This window comes from Leuresthes tenuis, unplaced genomic scaffold (assembly GCF_036924035.1).
Source record: "Leuresthes tenuis unplaced genomic scaffold, fLeuTen1.0.hap1 SCAF_10, whole genome shotgun sequence".
Taxonomy (NCBI): domain Eukaryota; kingdom Metazoa; phylum Chordata; class Actinopteri; order Atheriniformes; family Atherinopsidae; genus Leuresthes; species Leuresthes tenuis.
In genome coordinates this window covers 15,024,556-15,044,297 of record NW_027325364.1, presented here as the reverse complement: position 1 = coordinate 15,044,297, position 19,742 = coordinate 15,024,556, and the positions used below count along the sequence as shown (strand labels likewise).

Here is a 19,742-nt window from a genome sequence, read left to right as displayed (position 1 = left end):
TATCTGAAACTGTGTCAGAATTCTTCATCAGTCTTCATGATTGTATATCTGAACAAGGCCAGAGAGACAGTCCGATAGCTAACAAAAATATAAGCTGGCTTTACCCATGGTTGTTTCTGTAAAACTAAGAAAATACAATACAAAAGCTCATAAATAAGCATGTTGTATCCACAGGCATGTAATGCCTGCAAATTAAAACGATATAAATATTTAAAATATTCATCCACTCAATTTAAGAAAGATTAAACTAAAACATTTTAAACGTCTGTGACATTCGCCGCCTTTTGTAGTAATATTTTACAAGTATCTAACAAAATTGATGGCTCAACAGAAGAAATTAATATATGAATAACGTAATGTGCTCAGCAGCTAAAGTAAAAAGAACCCGACCTGTTAGCAACTATCACATGTAACATGAACTGTACTTAAAGGTAAAATAACATTTTGCTGTCTCAGAAAAGCGCATTTCATCAGTCATTTTAACAAAGTCTCCATATTCGCTTACAGACATATCTACTCGAAGGCTAAAAGGAGAGGTTTGTTTTGCCATGTTCACAGCAGACGGCTCTTTGCACAACTGAAACCGAGGACAAAGCGAGTCAGGAAGTATAAACTGCGTATTAAAAATTTATTTTAAAAAATAAAAAAAAACTTTCACACAAACTGCACATGAAAATATGAGAAAAGGTCATTTATTATTAATGTTTGATGACATAAAAATTAGCAGTCATTTTTAATACATATAGAAATATAGAAATACAGGCACAGATTTCACCTTTTTACACATTGTGCGTTAACATTAATTCCTAAAGGCTGTCTTAAGTTTTGGCTTATCACTGAAAATTTCAACTATCACTCCAATATTATAACAAAAAAGAGACTTTATCTATCTCCGTCCATTTTTGTTTCAATTTATCACAGATTTTCCTGTCTCAACCACCTAAAGAGAAAACATTAGTGAGGTCTTTCTTTGTTGAAACGCTTTTTTCCCTCCACCCACTGAGGTTTACTCTCTCTTCTCTTATACCCACCTTTTTATCATTCTACTGCTCTCTCTTCCTGTTCTCTACTCAACTTTCCAGATGGCGATTTTGCCATCACGTTGCGCAGAGCCACTCAGGACATAGCGATCCTCTGCAGAGCAGAGCGTCTGGATGCTGTCAGAATGGGCCTGGAGCTCCTTTGCCACCGTGAGGCTCTCTGGGTCCACCACCAAAACCTGGCTCCTCAGCTGACCGTCACACTGACCTCCGACGCCGCTGCGTCCCCGGCAGCCCACCCAGATCTGAGAAGATGAGCGGCAGCAGGGGATAAGGGATTACAGTGGAAACTATTTTTTTTGTGTAGATTATTTAACTATAAACTAACTGCTGCGGCTTCCCAAAACCATCATGCGATTGATACAACAAGGAATTAGGCTTTCGCCTGAATTTTGCCAACGCTCACCTGGTTTTTGACTTTAATCATACAGGTGATCCCTGAACTGCCCGGCAGGGGGATTCTTTTAAATGGATGTTTGTGGTTGTTAATGTGCCAGAGACACAATTCTACAGAGTCTGAACAGCCCGTCCACAACTGCCCTCGCTGAAACATACAGTCCTGATAGTTAAATCTGCAGGCATACTTTCAGGAGATAAAAACACATGGCATGTTATTTCAACATGTTCCACTGATGACTTGTTAACAGCTACAGCTTTCTACTGGGACCGTGTAGATGCCAGACTGACTTATTTCTTAACCCATTTCCCTAAAACCCACCCGTTTTCTAACTAACTGACATAATTGCTGTGGATTGCAAAGTCACCTCTGGGACGACGACAAAGCAGCTGAAGCTACTGGCAATGTTCCTCATGTCATCGGGAAGCGTTATCCTCCTTTGTGGTATACCACTCTTTTTCAGTTCCACAATACTGTCATCGCAGCCTGCACATACACAGAGACTCCAGTTAGCAACGCTTTTTGTGGACCAAATGCATTTGGAAGAAATGCGTCGACACCGTCGGCCCTTTATAGATTTCATATGATCATGTGCTCGACACAATTTCATCCCAGTGACTGCAGTTCTAAAGCTGGAAAAAAAATATATATACTAATTGAAAGGAGCAAAGTCGCAGTCAGATAAGAAGCTGGAAAACATTCAAAATATCATATAAAATGTGATTAAAAAATATATAATAAAAGGATACTGTTCGTGTAATCAGAAATCACAAAAATAAAAGTGTACTCACAGCACCACAAGGTGCCATCATGGATCTGTATGGAGGAGAGACGGTCACAGGTGAGGTGTAACTGCTTCTTCACTTTAAGAGTTGACGAGTCCCATTGCAGGATCGTCCCATCACAGCTGCAGGAGTATGTGTGCTGACTGGGACATAAAGAGGAGATGGATTTAAAAAAAAGTGCTGCATGAGGTTCATTTACAGATTTACGCTCGGCTGCTGGAAACTGTAACTGTTAACTGGGGACGATCATATCCACCCGTTGTGCTGATCCTTGGTATCCACGGTGAAGCCGGTCACGTCGTGTCTGTGTTCAGTCAGCTGTTTGTTGCAGGACATGCTGTGAGTGTCGATGATGTAGATGACAGAGTCCTGAGAACCAATCCACACCTGGTCCTGGACCAGTCCCATCATGCAGGTCTACAAAGACAACGAGGCCGCAGCTTAGTTTCGCTACCCTGAAAAAACTGTACTCAAACTGTACTACATAAAAACATGGGAATCATCAGTTTCATGCTGCGATTACACCGTATAAAAGTATATTTGTCTCTTAAAAAGACTGCAGGCATTTCAGATCATGAAGTTCTGACAAATATGTGCAGTGATGAAACACACAAATGTGAAATGATAACCGTTTAAATATTAGTTTCACAAAAAACCCAAATTTAATATAACAAAAGTATTAAAGTGTAGAAACTGAGCAAACGCCACCTTTCAGCCATCAGTGATGGCCTCAAACATTAAGTGGTAGATTTATTTATTTATTTTTCTTGATGAAAGCTGAAAAAAAAAAATTGTGTATTTTCAGTCCATCCATCTATTTTCTATACCCGCTTAATCCGTCTGTCAGGTCGCGGGGGTGTATTTTCTATGCACTGATCAGCCATAACATTATGACCACCTGCCTAATATCATTTAGGTCCTCCTCATGTTGCCAAAAGAGGTCTGACCAGTCAGGGTGAGGACAAAGATCATCTGAGGGGGGCCCAGAATGTCTGGCACCAGAATGTTTACATCCTAGATCCTTTGGGCTTATTTCCCACAACTGCCAATAGATCCACAACTAGGGAGTTTGGAGGGCGGATGAACAACTCAGACTCTAGTCGAGTTCTTTGAGCCCTTACTAAGTTTTTCCAGGGCCCACAGCTGCCCTCTGCTCAGGGGGGGCTGCTACTGTAGGAAAGTCCTGTTGCCATATAAGGTAATACTACTGGCAGTAAGTGTCAAATAACATCCATGCGAATGGACGGATGTTGGTTTTCAATGCAGAACTTTGCACTGTTTACAAGATGAGCTGTTAGACTCACTTTACCTCTCAGGGGTTTTAATGTTCTGGCTGATATAAAAGGTTTATAACTGTCCATGAAGGAGAGCGATTTAATAAATGCTCTGATATAGTGGAGCTGGTCTAATGATGGATACAAATAACGTATTTTTTTTTTTTTAAAATCCCAAACACTGTGTTCACTATCAAAACATAGTAAATAAATTACCCACAGTGCCATATGACTTGAAGTTATTCTGCACTGAATGCAGCTTTATACACACACAACATTTTCCACATTTCCCCAAGCTATATAAACAGAATTTTTCTATGCATAAAATCAGCAAAAAAAAAAAAAGTATTTCAGTACAACATGTTTGCTCTCACCACTTGCAACTCTCCGACCTGAATGCAGTCATGCAGCATTGACCAGCTGGCTGCATCAAATACAACCACTTTACCTCCACTGAGAGCCACCCATAGCTTTGGGTTCATCTCACTCTGCGAGTCGTTGCAGGTCAGCTGACCTGGAATAAGAGGAAAAACAGGTGAAGTTTGAGAGAAGTGGACCGCAACAGGGAAGGTGGTGAAGATCCTTCCTCTCTTGAGACTCAATTTTTTGACAGGCTGAAACCAGATCCTCTCATTGTTCCTTGTCAGCATTCAGCTCATTAGATGTTTCAACTTCTTTTAAAGTCGTGCATTGCTGAAGCAGGGATGGCAAAGTGTTTGGAGACCATATTGTACCCATTAGCAGTGACAATACTTTTGGTGTGCATCTCACAGCTTACCGTCAGTAAATACTTAAAAGTCTCAGCTTCAGTGGTTCCACTGATGAATTGTCGATGAAGAGTCAACAGCTGACGTACTTAATATTTGCGGATGCCAACGACAGTGACCAAAACTGTTAAAAGTGTGCACAGGGCTCCTCGAAACTGGGTTTTCAAGATGACACGCTAAACTGTTGCATGCTCTATACGGCAAATTATCACCATTTAACAGCGGGTGTCATGTGACTTTCAATGTACGGCTTTACTGTTTAATATACAGAGACAATATAGTGTGAGGCACATGACAATGTCTCATCAGATAAGTCAGTGTGTGAAAACTGATTTAAGTGAATCCATCTCTGAAGTTCTGAGCTGTAAATGCCAATTAATATAAAAGAAATAAGAAGTAGAAAATACTCAGCACTTGGGGTTCTATTGTGGGTTTATTCTGTATTTTTGCTCATTTACGGTCATGTTCAATATCTGAAAGACTACCAATCAGGGCCATGCAAATGGCTCAATGGCCACATGTTAAAATATTTTCTCAGCAAATACAAACTCATCAAAAAGTAATCACACAAATGGTTCCATTCAGATACCTGGAGTGTATAGCAGCACATGTACAGTCTGAGGCTCTGCCAGGTCCAATGATGGGTTGATCTTGTGCTTTAAAGTCTCTGAGGTAGTTTTAGGGACCATCATAGGCACTGGTCAGACAAATATAATGAATTAATCATTTTTAAAATGAGAATGTAAAGCGGTGACATAAGAGACATTAAGAAAATCAATCAGGAGTTCTTCTGGTAAACAACATAATCACTTTAACAAATGCTCTTTGGCCATTTTCTACATTATTTGGCTATTTTGAAGACGAAATCATTAAAAATGAATAAATAAATACTGTCAGATTAATCTCCATAACAGAACCAACCATTACTGAAATTTGCAGCCCATTTCCAAAGGATCATGGAAATTTAGCTTTTATTTCTACAGGCACTGCGATGCAAATAAACAGCAGAGGAAGAAGAGAAACAGCCATGAGAGACCTTCATGCTTGATCTTATCAAAGTAAACCAGCTTTGTGGCAGCAGAGATGGACCTCTGAGTCTGCAGGCAGCCCACGACAGCATCCATTAACAAGACGTTGGTCAGAGCCTGAGTCATGTACTGAGGGTCCTGCAAGAGACAGAAAGTTAATTAAATGGCAAAAAAGGGAGCACATGAGGGAACCACAAAGTTGGATCGATAAATTGCTGAGGCAAGTTCAGCCTACAGCCAGAGGCTGTGGTCTATGAACCGAAACACATTGCTGTTTGACTTATACTGAATATACATCTTTCTCCGGAGGAGGTCATGTACAGAGTTTCGGCTCTAACTTTTATGATCCAACCAATATGCTAACTATATTTGCCTAAAATAATACAATATAGAAGTGATGGTGTAGTCAAATTTACAAAAGGCTCTTTTAATATGTCTACGCTTGAAAATTTAAACACTAAACAGGTCACTGTTAAATATTATCCAAGCGAACAAATTACAGGTGTGCCAGTTGAGCATATAATGCAGCTTGTGTTAAAAAGATTTTGAGGCAAATATTCCAGCCAGGTCATTAAAAATGTGCCAACTCTGCTGTACCTTGTGTTGGTCTGCCATCTTACGTCCAGCCCACATCTCTTTGACCACGAGGTTCCAGAGTTCAGTCTCCGTCTTCAGGTTGGCCTCAAACATCTCGGGCCTGCTGGACGTCTGGATACGAAGAGAGGGAATACGAACGAGTAGAAAAGGAGCCGAGCCGATCTTCACATCCTGCAGCGACACGGGGGGGGGACTTATTCAAAAAGTAGTTCAGGAAGCACAAAAGTGAGGGGAGGGAGAAATAACACTTGACCTGTATGTCTCTGAACTTTGTGATTTCCAGGAAGCCCGGCTGTCCCTCAGTGAGCAAAAACAGACGTTTCTGTGTCATGGCGATTTTACCAACACCGTGGGAGGTCTTGACACAGGACGACAACTTGTAGACACATTCGCTATTGTCAAGGTGGTTGATGACCTCAGAGGGCAGATTGACATCTTGTGCTTCAGCCTCCGTCTCCTTCCAGACGGTGTAGAAAACTCTGAAGAGGTCGGGCTCGACCTGCTTTGGTTGGCCTGGGACAAAATTGAAGGAATGTTTGTCTGTGGGTCAAATATTAAGATTAAGATTACTTTATTGTCATGTAGTCACACAAAATGACTCTGCATTTGATGCATCCAGGTTGGCTCCTGTTGAACACACACAATCACATGCACAGGGTCACACACTCGTGGAGACAGATGCCGTACACTGGAGCGGTGGGCTACGGTTGCTCAAGGACTCCTCGGCCTGCCACCCCTCCAGCTGTCAGTCCACCAATCTTTTTTCTTTCTCCTGCAGGAACAGCGGGTGGTGTCTCCGCTAAGCAGTTCACTTCCAGTTCATCTCTCATTCAGCTCCTGAGTTATGGCATCGACTAAAGGCCACAAAATTGTCTTTGCAACATTGTGATGCGACAGTGAAGTAGACCTTTAAGATTTTGAAAGTGAAATGTTTTTTTTCCTGAATCACTGTTTCCAATAAAGCAACGTCAACCTTTTTTTTTTTCCTCTTTAGGTATTGCTGTGAAATTTGTGCCAAATTTGAACAAATTCCCTCAACGTATTTCTGGGATATCGCAACTTAAAGAATGAGACCAGAAGGACAAACAAACAGCAAAGGCAGACGCCAGCATGAGGGCGTTAAAGAAAAAAGGAAAAGAAAAAAAATAAATGATAACACTGATAGCTGGTTTAGTTCCGCATTCAGTCAGTCTTTTTTCTTCCATCCAGCCATTCACGATTGCCTTTCACATCAAATAAGAAGAACCAAAGCAAGAATGAAGGAAAAAAAACAACTTTCCTCTAATAGTTCAAAGAATGGGCTTACAATTACAACTGTAAAGGTCTAAATTCATTTTATGTCCTTTAAAACACTTGTTGTTGCTCGTGTTTTCCCTCGACTTACTCTGTGATTTCTAAGGAAGCTCATTCTGCTTTGACAAACTGTTCTAATTACCCTTCTGTTAATCTATGACACTTTCCCTCTCAAAGATCACTACTGTGCTGTGTCTTATACCTGATGAAGAAGCTAGCTGATTAACACACTGCAAAGAAGATAAAGTTAGTATACTTTGATGATCCAAACATAAAGCAAATTACTACTGTAATGTATAGTGTATTTTTACACTCTGGAGCATTTTGATTGACTGTAAGTTTAATTTTTACTCTCCAACAAGCTGTTTTAGTTTAGGATCCCAACACAGACATCTGAAGGAATGTAACCAACAGTAGAATACAAAATGAATGAACAGAGACAAGCTGCACATTCCTCCTGTAGGACAAACTAAACTGTAACCTGCGAGAACTTATAAAGCCGAGACAGGTCGTTGCTTATTTTCATACGTATGAGTGAAAAAAGACTTTGCTCTTACAGAGTGTAAAAACAGATCATCTGACAGTTGCTTCAATCCAACTGCTGCTGTAACTGATGCAAAAATTCTATCATGTAACGCTGTTGGAGAAAATAATCACTGTGCAGTCACCTCTGTGTCCAACATGTCAGCTCAGAGTGAATCGAATAAAACGTCTGGGAAAAAGTCTGGAAAATGTAACAATGACTAATTGATGGATTTTGATGCAGAACCTGAGCCATCACCACTTTCCCTTAGACTACATTGCTGGCCACACAGCTATCTTAAGAGGACAGATTACAATTTGATTTAAAAAAATTATAATTATAGGAATAGAATAAAAATCAGACTGAATGTCTAAATTGTATGCCTGAACCTTTCCGTCTTCTCTTACCGTCAGTGAGAGCATCAAATAAACGGTGTATTGTCGCCACCTCTTTAACAATCCCACACTCCTGAACACAACGTACAAACTGATCCTGACGCAGATGATTTCGAGGAAGTTCAAACTTCTTGATGTGATCATCAGTCTGGATGAGCGATTTCTCATTATCTGTCTTTATCTAATGAAGAAGAAAAAAATAAAAAAAAAAAATCAGTAAGATAATACAACTTGAGATAATACAACTAAAATGAGTGGAACTCCACAGCATCAAACAGGTGTCCAACCACAACAACAACACAGGTGAGAGCTGACGGACCTTGAAGATGAGTCGCTTGAGTTCAGGTCGTCTGTGGGCTTGCTGCCTCTCATCTCTGTGGAGAGAGTCCACGAGCCACGTGACCAAGTGTGTAGGGAATATGGCGGTGTCGGTCTTGTAGAGATTCTGGAAATCACTCAGAGCATCAAGCCGCCTTGAACACAACGTGTTGATGAAACCTCGCAAGTAGTAAAATCTACATGTGATTAGAAAATACACTTTAAAAAAAGGAGAAATAAAGACCTGACAGCTCTTTCTGAAAGGTGACAGAAGAGCTTAAGGAATAGTAAAAACCACATTACCTGGCCAGTAGGGCAGAATTCTCATTTTGGGCAGTGAAAATAGATTTTCCAAGCAGCTGGATGAGTTCAGTGTAATAACTTTGGATAGAGTGGAAAGACAGAGACACTGGGAAGTCGGGGAGTTTAAACACCTTTACAGGCTTAGGAGGCGTTTTCAGAGCTGGATGGGAGAAATGGAAGAGAAAAAGAGCACAAAGTTTATTTTCACTGGCCTCTTTTCTCCAAGTTATGACCATGTTTCACATCATTTTGCACAAACAGATACGCAATAGCATTTTTCCCCAATAAATAAATGATAAAGTACATCAGCTTCGTTTCATTTGGTGGGAACTTTAAAAGATTCACCTGAGTCAGACATCATGATCCTGGTAAGCAGTGAGTTTCTTTGGAAGCTGATGGTTTGGTCATCCCCCAAATTAGGGAGACTCATCCCCAGTCTCTTATTCAGCCTGTTTTCAATGGAGGAGCTCTTTCTCCGGGCTTGAATCTCCTGCATGGTGGGTCTGCGTGGTACCTCAACCATAGCCTTCAATCTACAGAAGCCCAAAGAGAGAAAGTGCTGGACACCAAAGACTTCAAAAGCTTGTGCTACAACCATTTGTGCACATGTGATGAGGTATAAAATTAAGATCACACTACAAATGCCCCTTACAATTTCTAAATCTTTCAGCAGCTTCCTGCCAACAACATACATCTATAGAAGCTGTGGTGGTCTTCTTTGAGGCTGTAGGTTGTGGTCTTTTTTAATTATACCATGAGGTGATTAGAATACTATTTGGTCAATGTCAATAATATTATCAGCCTCTTTGAGGCTTACTAAATTGACTCAGTAACATACTTCTGCATCTCAGAACGAGTGCTGAGTTCCATTCGTGCAAAGTTATCCATTTTCTTGTTGAGGCGTTCCCTGAGGAAGGAGTGGAAGATGTGCGTGTCCAAGACCTGCAACACAGCCATTTTTTTTTTTTTGATAAGCCATCCCAACAACCCACATTTGCACATTTGTTAGCTTATTCGTCTTCTACTCAGGCTAACAACCACTTTTAGTATCAAGTTAGTGTTAACCTTCTTGTAAAAAAGCTGGTCAGCTGGCTCTCTGGATTTTAGGAACTCTTCACTGTGAAACACTCGATGTTCATAATTCAGATGACTGCTAACATCCCTGTTAAAGACATACACACATGTACTGAATCCCAACAAAATGCAATATACGTCGACGCATGCAAGCCATCCTACTTTATCTTAGCACCCACAGAACCTGAATATGTTGACAATCAGCTCCAGTGCGATCCTCTGGATGTCATGATTGAGACTGTATTGCCATGCTCTTCTCTGTGCGCGATGCTCGTTGATGTCAGTGCAGCTTGCACTGTGGCACTGATGCAAGTCGAAATGTACCTGCAGTGACTGACACCTGTAAACATATCAAAATGATTGAAAACTGCCCTTCTTGTCAAGTTTGACTGAAACTTACCATTAATAAAGACTTATAGTGTGTATGCATGAGCCAGTGTTTTAATGCACCACCGTTAAAATTCTTGGCATTACAGGAAGTACCGCACCTCTGTGTGAAGCAGTCTGCTGCAGCTGAAGGAATATCAGGCAGGTCAAGAGTATCAGAAGAAGAAGTGGAAATGCTTCCATCATCAATATTAACCAAGATTAAATCATCAGTTTCCTGGATAAAAGAGCAACAAGACAGAAATGAAAGTTTCAATTAAAAAACGAGAACAAATCTAGAAATCCATCAAAACTACAACAAAACTGCAACTGTTTTTTTTAAACTTGAAGTAAGATGGCTTCTTAGCTTTATCTCCCATCTTCTGAAAGAATGTCAAAGGGACAAAAAAAAATGTAGAAGATTAAAAACTTACAGCAGCAACCTCAGCAAAATGGCTAAGATGGCATCCCATAAGAAAGGCGGTCGGGGCCATAAGAAAGTCCAGCATGCCTCTGGCCAGGACAGGAACATAAGGATGCTGCCATGACAGAGGCTGGAAGAAAGGATCAGGCAGGTGTGGAAAGATATTTCAACAGACCAAAAAAAATGAAAGGATGGCTGTCAAAAGGAAGGATTATGGATGATTCAGTACCATTTAATGAACTTACACACATTTCAAATAGGGAATTATGCTGAGAGACAAAGCCGTAATAATTCAGTCATTATATTCAGTTATGATAAAATTCAACACAAATCAAGACAAAATACAACACTGTTGTGAACTTTCCATAGCTGCAGATAGATTTTGAACTGACCTGCAGAAAAATCAACAAACTCTCTGCCAACAGAGTGAGTCTGGCCCAATCGGCCGAAAACAACACCACCCGCTGTTCCTGCAGGAGACAAGACAGCACCTACAAACACGGGGGGCAGAGAGAGGAAGAGACATGACAGTTACTTGAAGACTATACTTGTTAGGCTACAAACAGACACTGTGTGTGTAATACCTGCATTAGCTGCTGCGGCCTGAAGCAAAGTAAAGACAGGTGGAGGTCTAGATCTATAGCTCGGTGGTCTTTGTCCTCGCTGGAGGGTAATGCGATGGTCAGAGGACGCAATGTAAACATCTGGGAAACACAAAAAAAAAAAAAAAAAGAGTTATTGGTTGTACTGCTCTGTGCTGACAACATAGTCTAACAAAAAGTGACTGCTTTGCCTCCTTTGTGCAATAAAATTGTCTGGAAAAAGTCGAGAAAAATATTGTATGACAATTTTACTCTTACACACACACCAAATGTAGTTGTCCAGGGGGCGGAATAGGCACAAGAGTAAGTCTGGTTGCAAATTCCCTCACTCTATCTTCCATGTCTGATAACCGACAAGTTCTCAGCTGGATCAAAAGACTAAAACATACGAAGAAAAGTTGAGTTACAGCAAAATATAGGGAGAACCACGTGACTTGGTGCACGCGACAACGCTACCAGAAAATGTATTTTTAAAGAGCTAATTGCTCAGTCAAGTTTTAGAAAGATTGCGGGCATTACAACAACACCTTTAGCTTGTCTACAAATGCATTCCTAACATAGAAACATGGCAAGCAAAACCACATCAATTTAAGCCAACAGAACATTCTTTGGTTTATCACGCTGTTTCTCACCATGACAGGCAGTCTTTGAGTGCAGTGAAGTAAGGATACTTGGATATGATACAGAAACTGTAGGCAGAGAAAAGCTTAGAAAACCTAGAGGATCCAGCTCCATTCTGATACTTTGATTCTGAGCCAGAGGTCCCTTCCTGTGAAAACAGATAACAGTGACTTGCTATCACTTTAGGCCTTCGTTAGATTTATGCCAGGTTACATCTTAGGTTAGGCTTACTCTTGGCACATGCCTACAGGTTACATATTAACCACAGTATTTAAAATGTCTTCCCATTTGGCCTGATGACATGATGGCCTATGGAGCTGCCTGGGATAGTCATAGAAAGTTGAACTGCTAAGTAATACATATAGAAGTGTGTACCATAATAGGGCGGCAATACTGCATGACAACGCCATGGGTCTTGTTGCCAAAGACATCAGTGAAAACCAGGAAATGGAATTGCTCGCTTTTCTGTTCACTAGTCACTTGCAGGCCACCTGGTTAGAAAATATAAAAAGCACAAGTACAAGATCATTTCTGCGAACAGTGATGAGGGGGGGACGAGCATCCGAACAGGCCATCGTCACCATGGTAACTTCACCCCCTGTGGTTAAATGATGCACTTTGTTTGATAAACCTCCGGAAGGGGTGCAGGGGCCTACAATCATCCTCAGTTCCTATGGTGTGGACAGAAAAAAAAGAGGAAACACTTCCTCCAGCACTTACAGGAACAATGAAAAAGTCCCTGCTGCCTGAAAGCACCCACTGACCTTAATGGCAGGAGAAAAAAAAAAGAGGAAGAAGATGATGAAGATGTATAAGAAAAGAAGAAACAAAACAGGTGTTTGTGCGATTTCACTGCCTGGCTCCTTATTACAATTAATCTTTCGTTTGACATATGTTTAAACAGGAGTACGTTCACTTTTGAAAGGTAAATGTTCCAATTAATGCAAATGTGAAGACAGAGTTGGTCATAATCAGTTTTACTGACAATCTTCCTCAACAATCAACCTGCACTAATTTGCTGAAACGCTAAATTAAAAAGAGAACACTTTGTGATCTCATTACAAAAAGTGCAACGTGTTGCAGAGTTTAATTGACCTTTGATCAAACGCATTACTAAGATATATAGATACCTGCTGCTTCAAGCAATATTCATGTCATATGAACAACTGACAGCTCTACCTCCAAGTGTTTTTATGCCAGTTTAAACACTGAACGTTTTATCCACATCACAGAAGCTATTATATATTTCCTGTGAAAGACAGTTCCTCCGGCTTATGTTTCCACCTTTGTATGTATGTCAATGAAAATCTGTTACCAGGGAAACAAAGCTGAGGCAAAGCCATGAGGTCGATGTCTTTCGGTACGCTGACATCTTCACCGCCTCCTCTTCGCTCTGGGACATCTGCGCCTGCAAAAATAAGAGCGGCTCAAATAAAATGAAGCAAAATGACATAACAGCCATAAAGTTAACATGGCGTAATCGGAAATCTTTAAAAATGCAGCGTGCTAGAGGCTCAGCAAATGGTTTGTACTTGACAAGAAACCGGGAGCCTTTATGCACCTGGTGAAGCTAAGCATCGGTCTACATGTACCAGACCTTGATTGTGTGTTGCTGCAGCTGAAGGAGGCTGTTCCCTCTTCTTTCTGAGAAAGGAGCGCCGTCGCTTCCCACGTGACTTCAGCACTTCACTGTCACCCTGCGGTCTGCTAAAAAAGGGAGGTGCCAGGACGTGAAGAACCTCCGGCTCCAACAGGAGAGGCTCTGGAGTTCCACTATCATTTAGGGCCTGAGTGGGGAAACAGGAAGCAAAAGCTTACTTCACAAGTTTTGATGCTGATTCAGTGTATCCAAAATATACAGTCAGGATATCATACTTATTGCCCTGTGGCTCACTGAATGGAAGAAAGAATGCAAACTTTGAAAACTGAATTAAAGTTGAAGCATCAAGGTATTCATCTATTTCTTAATGGAAGCCAAGAGAGGCCATTCCTGCTTTAAATATCATCATTTCAAGTTCACAACTTAGTTAAACGTAGCTCATTTTGTAATGACAACAGCTTAAATATCTCACCATCTCAAAATAACAAGGCTCAGATTGTCAAGATAATGGGTTATCAGCTTCTTTTTTAGTTTGACCCATCAAAGTTTGTCACCACAAACGACAGGAATGCTTGAAGCGCAGCTACAGGCCGAGGTGGAGTGGATGTCGGTCAACTCTTATCTATGCCCACACAAACAACTCTCTGTGCTCGAGAGCAGACTAAACTCAGTGCAACGAATGGAATTACACAGACATGCCATGACTTAATGTCACAGATCCTCCCTAACTGAGACGACAGCAATAATGAACTATAACAATTTGGTGTCGCAACCTGCGATCAGAAGAAACCAAAGCTTGTTTTCGCAGCCTCGTAAGAAAACAAAAGGCTGGGTTTTTTTTTCTCCAGAAAACAAGAAATTATCTTGTTAATTGAACAAAAACGACCTTTGTCATCCCAAGATAACGGCATCAAAATAAATAATTGAAGGCAAGACTACTCTTGGTTTCTGTAAATTTGCTTATTTATTAGATTTTTTTGCAAAAACAAAGCTGCTCTGCATTAAGCCCTTTTCACATTAACAATTAGAAAGCAAGAACAAAAAAACAAACCACTAACACATGCCAACATCTGGCTTTCGAGTGCAATGGGACATTGTGTTTGATCGGTGTTCAGTCTTGCATCAAATGATTCTGTAACAGTCACAAGTATTTCTAATCTCCGGCACCAGTCGGCACTGATGGAAACAACACCAGGGCGTACATGCCGCTTCGCTCATAGCTGCTGGAGCGGGCATGTCTCTACTTCATGTAATGTCTCATATAGAGGCTCACATGGACACTGACAACAACAGCTTGCGAACAAAAGGAGTTGAATTTATGAATTTACCATCAGCAAAGCAGTTAGTAGCTGAGTCCAACCAAAAATGATAAAGTAGGAACAATCATCTCAGCCAGCCGTGACTACCAGAGACTGCTTATAATGTCATCTCTTCATGCCACCATAATTCATACCCTAGAAAGCATTTAGGGTACTTCCGGCAATGGGAAAGGATTTAAAAATTACTAGCTTACCCTGTACTTCCCAACCCCCTCGACTGCACTTCCATTTCTGTACTTCCCTCTATACCTGCACTCTATTTCTACACTGACATCCCTGTCACCTCTGACAGAGCCTGACGAGTGGTTTTCCTTCTGTGTAGCTTATTGTTAGCTTTGACATTAGCTGTAATGTTTTATCCTCATATGTAAGTCGCTTTGGATAAAAGCCAAAAGCATAAACATTAAACATTAACTAGCTAAACCAAACTCGATTCCATGAGATAAAAACTGAAAATGACCCAAAATGATAGAACCCAAAATGACAGTGTTATTTTGCAGTTTAAAGAATGCCTCCAAATCCTGAGGCAATCACCTGGTAGACTTCCAGAAGTTTGTCACTGGATGCTCCCACCACCACACAGGCTTCAAGGAGAGAAGGCGGCATATAGTCCGTCATCACTGAAAGAAGTCCAGGAGCCGGTCACAGGACTGAGCTTCGATCGCAACCGCTTGAAGCAACAGGGAAGAAAGAGTCACACTAAATATACACAAAGAGGTAAAGAGACAAAATATAGTTTGTCGGGTTTTTTGTGTTGAAATGTGTGCTAATGAAGCCAACTGTTTAAGATTCTCATCTCCATCCTTCTGTGTCAAATAAAGCCTGAACACATGACTGAGTGGTTGTTCATTATCAGAGCTGCAGTTTTCATTAATGGAAACAGCTGGTGTAAAAAAAAACTAAAAAAAAAAAAAAACTATTACCATTTCCCACAACAGAATTAATCCAGGAGGAAGGCTGCAAACATGATTCCTTGGCACATTAAAGTTACACTATGTTCCCAGAACAAGAGCCGGACTTTAGCTGGATTTTCCTGGATCAGAATTTCACGGTGCAATTAGATTTTGTTCCACAGTTGTTTTTACAACAACAGCTGCATAAAATCTAAAGTTATTCAAGATGTACTGCAGTGAACTTGTTTTAATTTTTTTCATGTGTCTCCATGGCTGACTTTCATCTCTACTCACCATGGCTGAAGCTCATAATCATAGAGTGTATATGGTATTTGAATGCAACAACTAGGCATGGGTCACAAAGTCAATGAGGAAGTGCCTTAAAGTACACCACTACTGACATTTGACAGGGACTGGCTCCAAAACATATTTGGCACTAGCACATCAACATTCAAAAAGTGTCAACTTCACTCATCAAATATGGTCTCCTCTCAAATATGTTTCCATAGCAACCTTCCTATCCAAGTAGGGTCACTTTTTATCTTTGAAACAGCCAAGATGCTGATGGCAAAGTGTCAAATGAGAAGGTTCAACAAAAGCAGGAACACAAACCAATGAGCCACGTCACAGTGGCTACATCCATTTTTTTGTATACAACCTATGATTATAAACAAAATAAATACACAAAAAAAATTACTAGTTTGAAGAGATGAGTTCATAGTTCACGTTACAACTAACCCAGTTCCTTTGTTTACAAAAAGAAGGCACACGTCGCTGTGGCTAATATTAGGTTGCACAGGATTATAATGCATTGCACTGTATTCTGCTGGACTTTTTGTTGTGAATTGAAACTGTAAAAATAAACTGAGCTGAGGTCTCCAAAACTTGGCAACACACATCAAAACTATTTGGATGGATTTATTTATGTATTTTTTTACCGCAAGCAAGAGGAAAAAATCTATTTGAGTTATGGCTAACAGCAGAGCAAAGCTGCAGGACTAACAACAGCAAAAACACAACTAAGATTATCCAGCACTTTCTATTGTTTGACCCATTTGTGTTAGTGTTAGCATTACATTGTAACACGAGTGCTTGTGAAGCACCAACGTGCACCATGGTCGAGCAATTAGGGCTTAACTTTGCTTTTAAGTGCAACAGGATGTACAGCACATCATATCTTTCCACTAACAATGTCTACATTTATCAGTTAACATAGTGTGATATCAATCACTCTTCTAAATCAGGAACAAAGCATATTGTTGCCATTTTTAGTTTGTGGCTACCATGAAATTTCCATATGAATGAGATGCATTAAGCTGTGTGGAGAAAATGTGTGCATGAAATAGGATTACTAGTTTTTCTACATCCCACAAATTGGTTGCTGCATTCTCTTTCTCTCCATGTCCTGTTCCTCTTTCCTTATAGCTGACTCACTACAGTGAGGAGCAACTTGTAATCAAATTTTCCCAACACTCCACACAGTCCGGTTTGTTCTTGGAAAATTGGGCTCATGTGGGCAGAAGAACAAGAACACATGCAGAGAAAACCACTGAGAAAATGACTTTGAAGTGAACTCATGCACATGTTGCATGCTAACATCCATACCAACTCTTCATAGCCTTGCAAATAATGCACATGCGGTTTTAGAGAGGGGGCCAGCTGCAAGAAACACTGTTTGAGACTTCAAATCTTAAAGCTCTGCTTTCCAAAAAATAATCCAGAGCTTCCTCTGAGGAACAAGCTTCAGAGTTCTTAGTGTTTTACCATCTTATTTTGTAACAAGAAATGTATTTATATGCATTTATAATTTATATTAGAAGCAACTGAAACAGAATAGCATTGTTCATGAGTTTGAAATTAAATAAAAGCTCACGATCACACAATGCAATATCTCGTTATGAAATAAAAGCCATATGTGCCTGCAAACTATTTCCGTCTCTACATTTGTGCTTCAATGATGTGTGTTGGTGGTCCACATGAAACTATAACAGCTGTCTTTTAGAGAGGTTGATTGGACTTGTGTAACATCCCCGATATTGTCCCATCGCGGTCGGTTACATGAGCATTTTCTGTCTCTCAGTGTTGGGGCCCCCAAGTTGGAATTCTGTTCAGTCTGGAGCAAATATGCCTTTAAAAAAGACAGGAAACTAGTGTGAAGGGAAAAGAGGACAAACGGACACAGGCAAGCATTCATAGAAATGGAAGCAAATGAAAGGGGTAACTGTCTTTTTCAGATCAAGCTGGTCAAGAGAAACAGAATCTTAAAGAAGAAGAAAAAGGACAGGAGAAGAAGAAAAAAAGCCATCTGATATCAATCAATTAGCTGTGAATCAAATGTACAATCCCAGCCCTGACGTTTAGCGCCTCGCAGCTGACACATGATGTCTCCTGGTTTACAAGAGCTTCTTTTGATCGGTCTCCATGCAGGCACAGAAAATTCTATCAGTTGAGGCATTTTTCCAGTTTTCATTAAGATTTGCGGAGTTGCTCGGTCGTCAGTAACTATACCACAAGCAAATTAATACGTTTCCCTTTCATCACTTAGGTACAGCTCTGTGAATCTCACTTAAAGAGGAAATGCAAAACCTGGCTGCTCCAGCTGATTAAAAATAGATTACTGGAGTACAAACAAGTTATTCTTTTAAACGTCTTTACACGCCTACCTCTCTCGCGCATTCACAGTAACAGAAGATGTACCGTCATTTCCACGTGGTTACGATCCAAGATAACATTGTTTTAACATCTAACATTTAACCACGGAGTATTTTGTCGTTTGGTGCGTGGAAGCAGTTCGTAAGTCAGCAAAAAAATAGTTTTACTGTTGTGACACGTGACCGCGAGTCACAAGCTGCACAGGTGAGGTGATGCTGCTGATCAGCGTCTGCCGCAAACTCTAAACTCGCGAAGGATCCGTTCAGCTTTCGTTGTAGGCTCGCTGTGCTCATGGTTTATGTCACTAACCTTCTCAGAGACCCTCGGCGCGTCTCCTTATCTCTTCTCATTCATAGCAGGAGAACTGCGCCGCAGACTCCGCCTGTGCCTCTGAATGAGCGGCTCTGCGCACAGTTCCCATTTTCACCGGCAGCCCGCTTCCTGTTTGTCTGCGTTCAAACATGCGCAATAATCACCAGGGAGGCACCGTGCAGAATAATTAAGAAACCTTTAAGCTTCCAATATAATAACTCGCACACTTGGGCTCTACAATGCTTAGCGTTGATTGCCCAAAAAAAACAAAACAAATGAAAACTGTCTGAAAATGCTAATGTAGTTCTCAAATTAAAGCAGTCTCTGTCCACAGCTGAGCTCTTAAGTACACACCAAGGGATTTATCTTCAGCAAAAAGTTCTCGGAGCCACCGATGGCTTTGTCGTTTTTGAAGATTACCACAGGAAGTCTGAAAGCTCTGATTTATCATCCAGGCTCGTGAAAAACCCGACAGACTTTACAGCGCTACTACACAAAGTGGACTGTACTAACTAATCCTGGCCTGAGGATGGAGACAGTTAACTGAGGATCACACACACCCAGCTTCAGCTGGGCATACTGATTTTTGTGGACTCAAAATAAAACAAAGCATGTCATAGTTCATATTTTAAACATTCACTGACTGAACTTAATTTGAAGAAGTGAGCTTTTTATGCTATTAAGGAATGGTTTCATTTGATTGAAGGCCATGTATGAATAGATACGATCATTTATTTCAATAATTATCATGAAGGACTCATAGTTGGCACAATTGGAAACTTTTTCAGATGCAAGATGTGAACTAATGTATTTAATTTTTTGTCTCCCAAACAGATGATGACCAATTCAAATGATATCCCTGCTGGGAACTAATGAAGCCAGCTTTATTTCTTCTTAATTTTTAAACTTAACAAATACACATTTCAAATGTACACACATCCATATTGACCTATAGTACTGTGGCCACCCCTCATTTCTTAACAAGTAGACACAACACCAATTCATCCCATAAGTCAAGTGCCTTTTCTTTTTTTTTTATGATTTGATGACACAAAGGTCAGTTTTGAGAGGCATAACAAAGAGAACAGCGTTGCTCAAGAATACTTTTAGAAAATACAAGGAAATTTGTCTCCTTGGAAGCAAAAATATTAATAAATGA

General features: G+C 40.5%; 1 protein-coding gene across 1 annotated transcript; it reads right to left on the bottom strand.

The window, feature by feature from the left end:
- Nucleotides 1-754: 754 nt before the first annotated feature.
- LOC140316495 (DENN domain-containing protein 3-like) lies at nt 755-18,638 on the bottom strand. Its single transcript, XM_072394347.1, has 28 exons — nt 18,581-18,638; nt 15,261-15,396; nt 13,405-13,594; nt 13,123-13,215; nt 12,183-12,298; nt 11,819-11,955; nt 11,453-11,564; nt 11,169-11,288; nt 10,977-11,075; nt 10,595-10,714; nt 10,283-10,398; nt 9,979-10,134; nt 9,786-9,882; nt 9,559-9,662; nt 9,066-9,253; nt 8,721-8,880; nt 8,419-8,614; nt 8,112-8,280; nt 6,142-6,401; nt 5,889-6,059; nt 5,300-5,429; nt 4,853-4,960; nt 3,871-4,010; nt 2,479-2,639; nt 2,229-2,365; nt 1,805-1,923; nt 1,447-1,584; nt 755-1,285 (listed from the first exon to the last, which is right to left on the bottom strand). The coding sequence occupies exons 2-28, from the start codon at nt 15,342-15,344 to the stop codon at nt 1,067-1,069; spliced, it is 3,840 nt and encodes a 1,279-aa protein (XP_072250448.1). The 5' UTR covers nt 15,345-15,396; nt 18,581-18,638; the 3' UTR covers nt 755-1,066.
- Nucleotides 18,639-19,742: the final 1,104 nt, after the last annotated feature.

Excerpts from the sequence above, each read along its gene's own strand:
- LOC140316495 (XM_072394347.1), bottom strand. The coding sequence starts at position 15,344 with ATGACGGACTATATGCCGCCTTCTCTCCTTGAAGCCTGTGTGGTGGTG. Across the intron at positions 5,430-5,888 it reads AGATGGCAGACCAACACAAG|GACCCTCAGTACATGACTCA; the intron begins GTACAGCAGAGT and ends TGTCTCTTGCAG. Across the intron at positions 2,640-3,870 it reads AGGTCGGAGAGTTGCAAGTG|ACCTGCATGATGGGACTGGT; the intron begins GTGAGAGCAAAC and ends TTGTCTTTGTAG.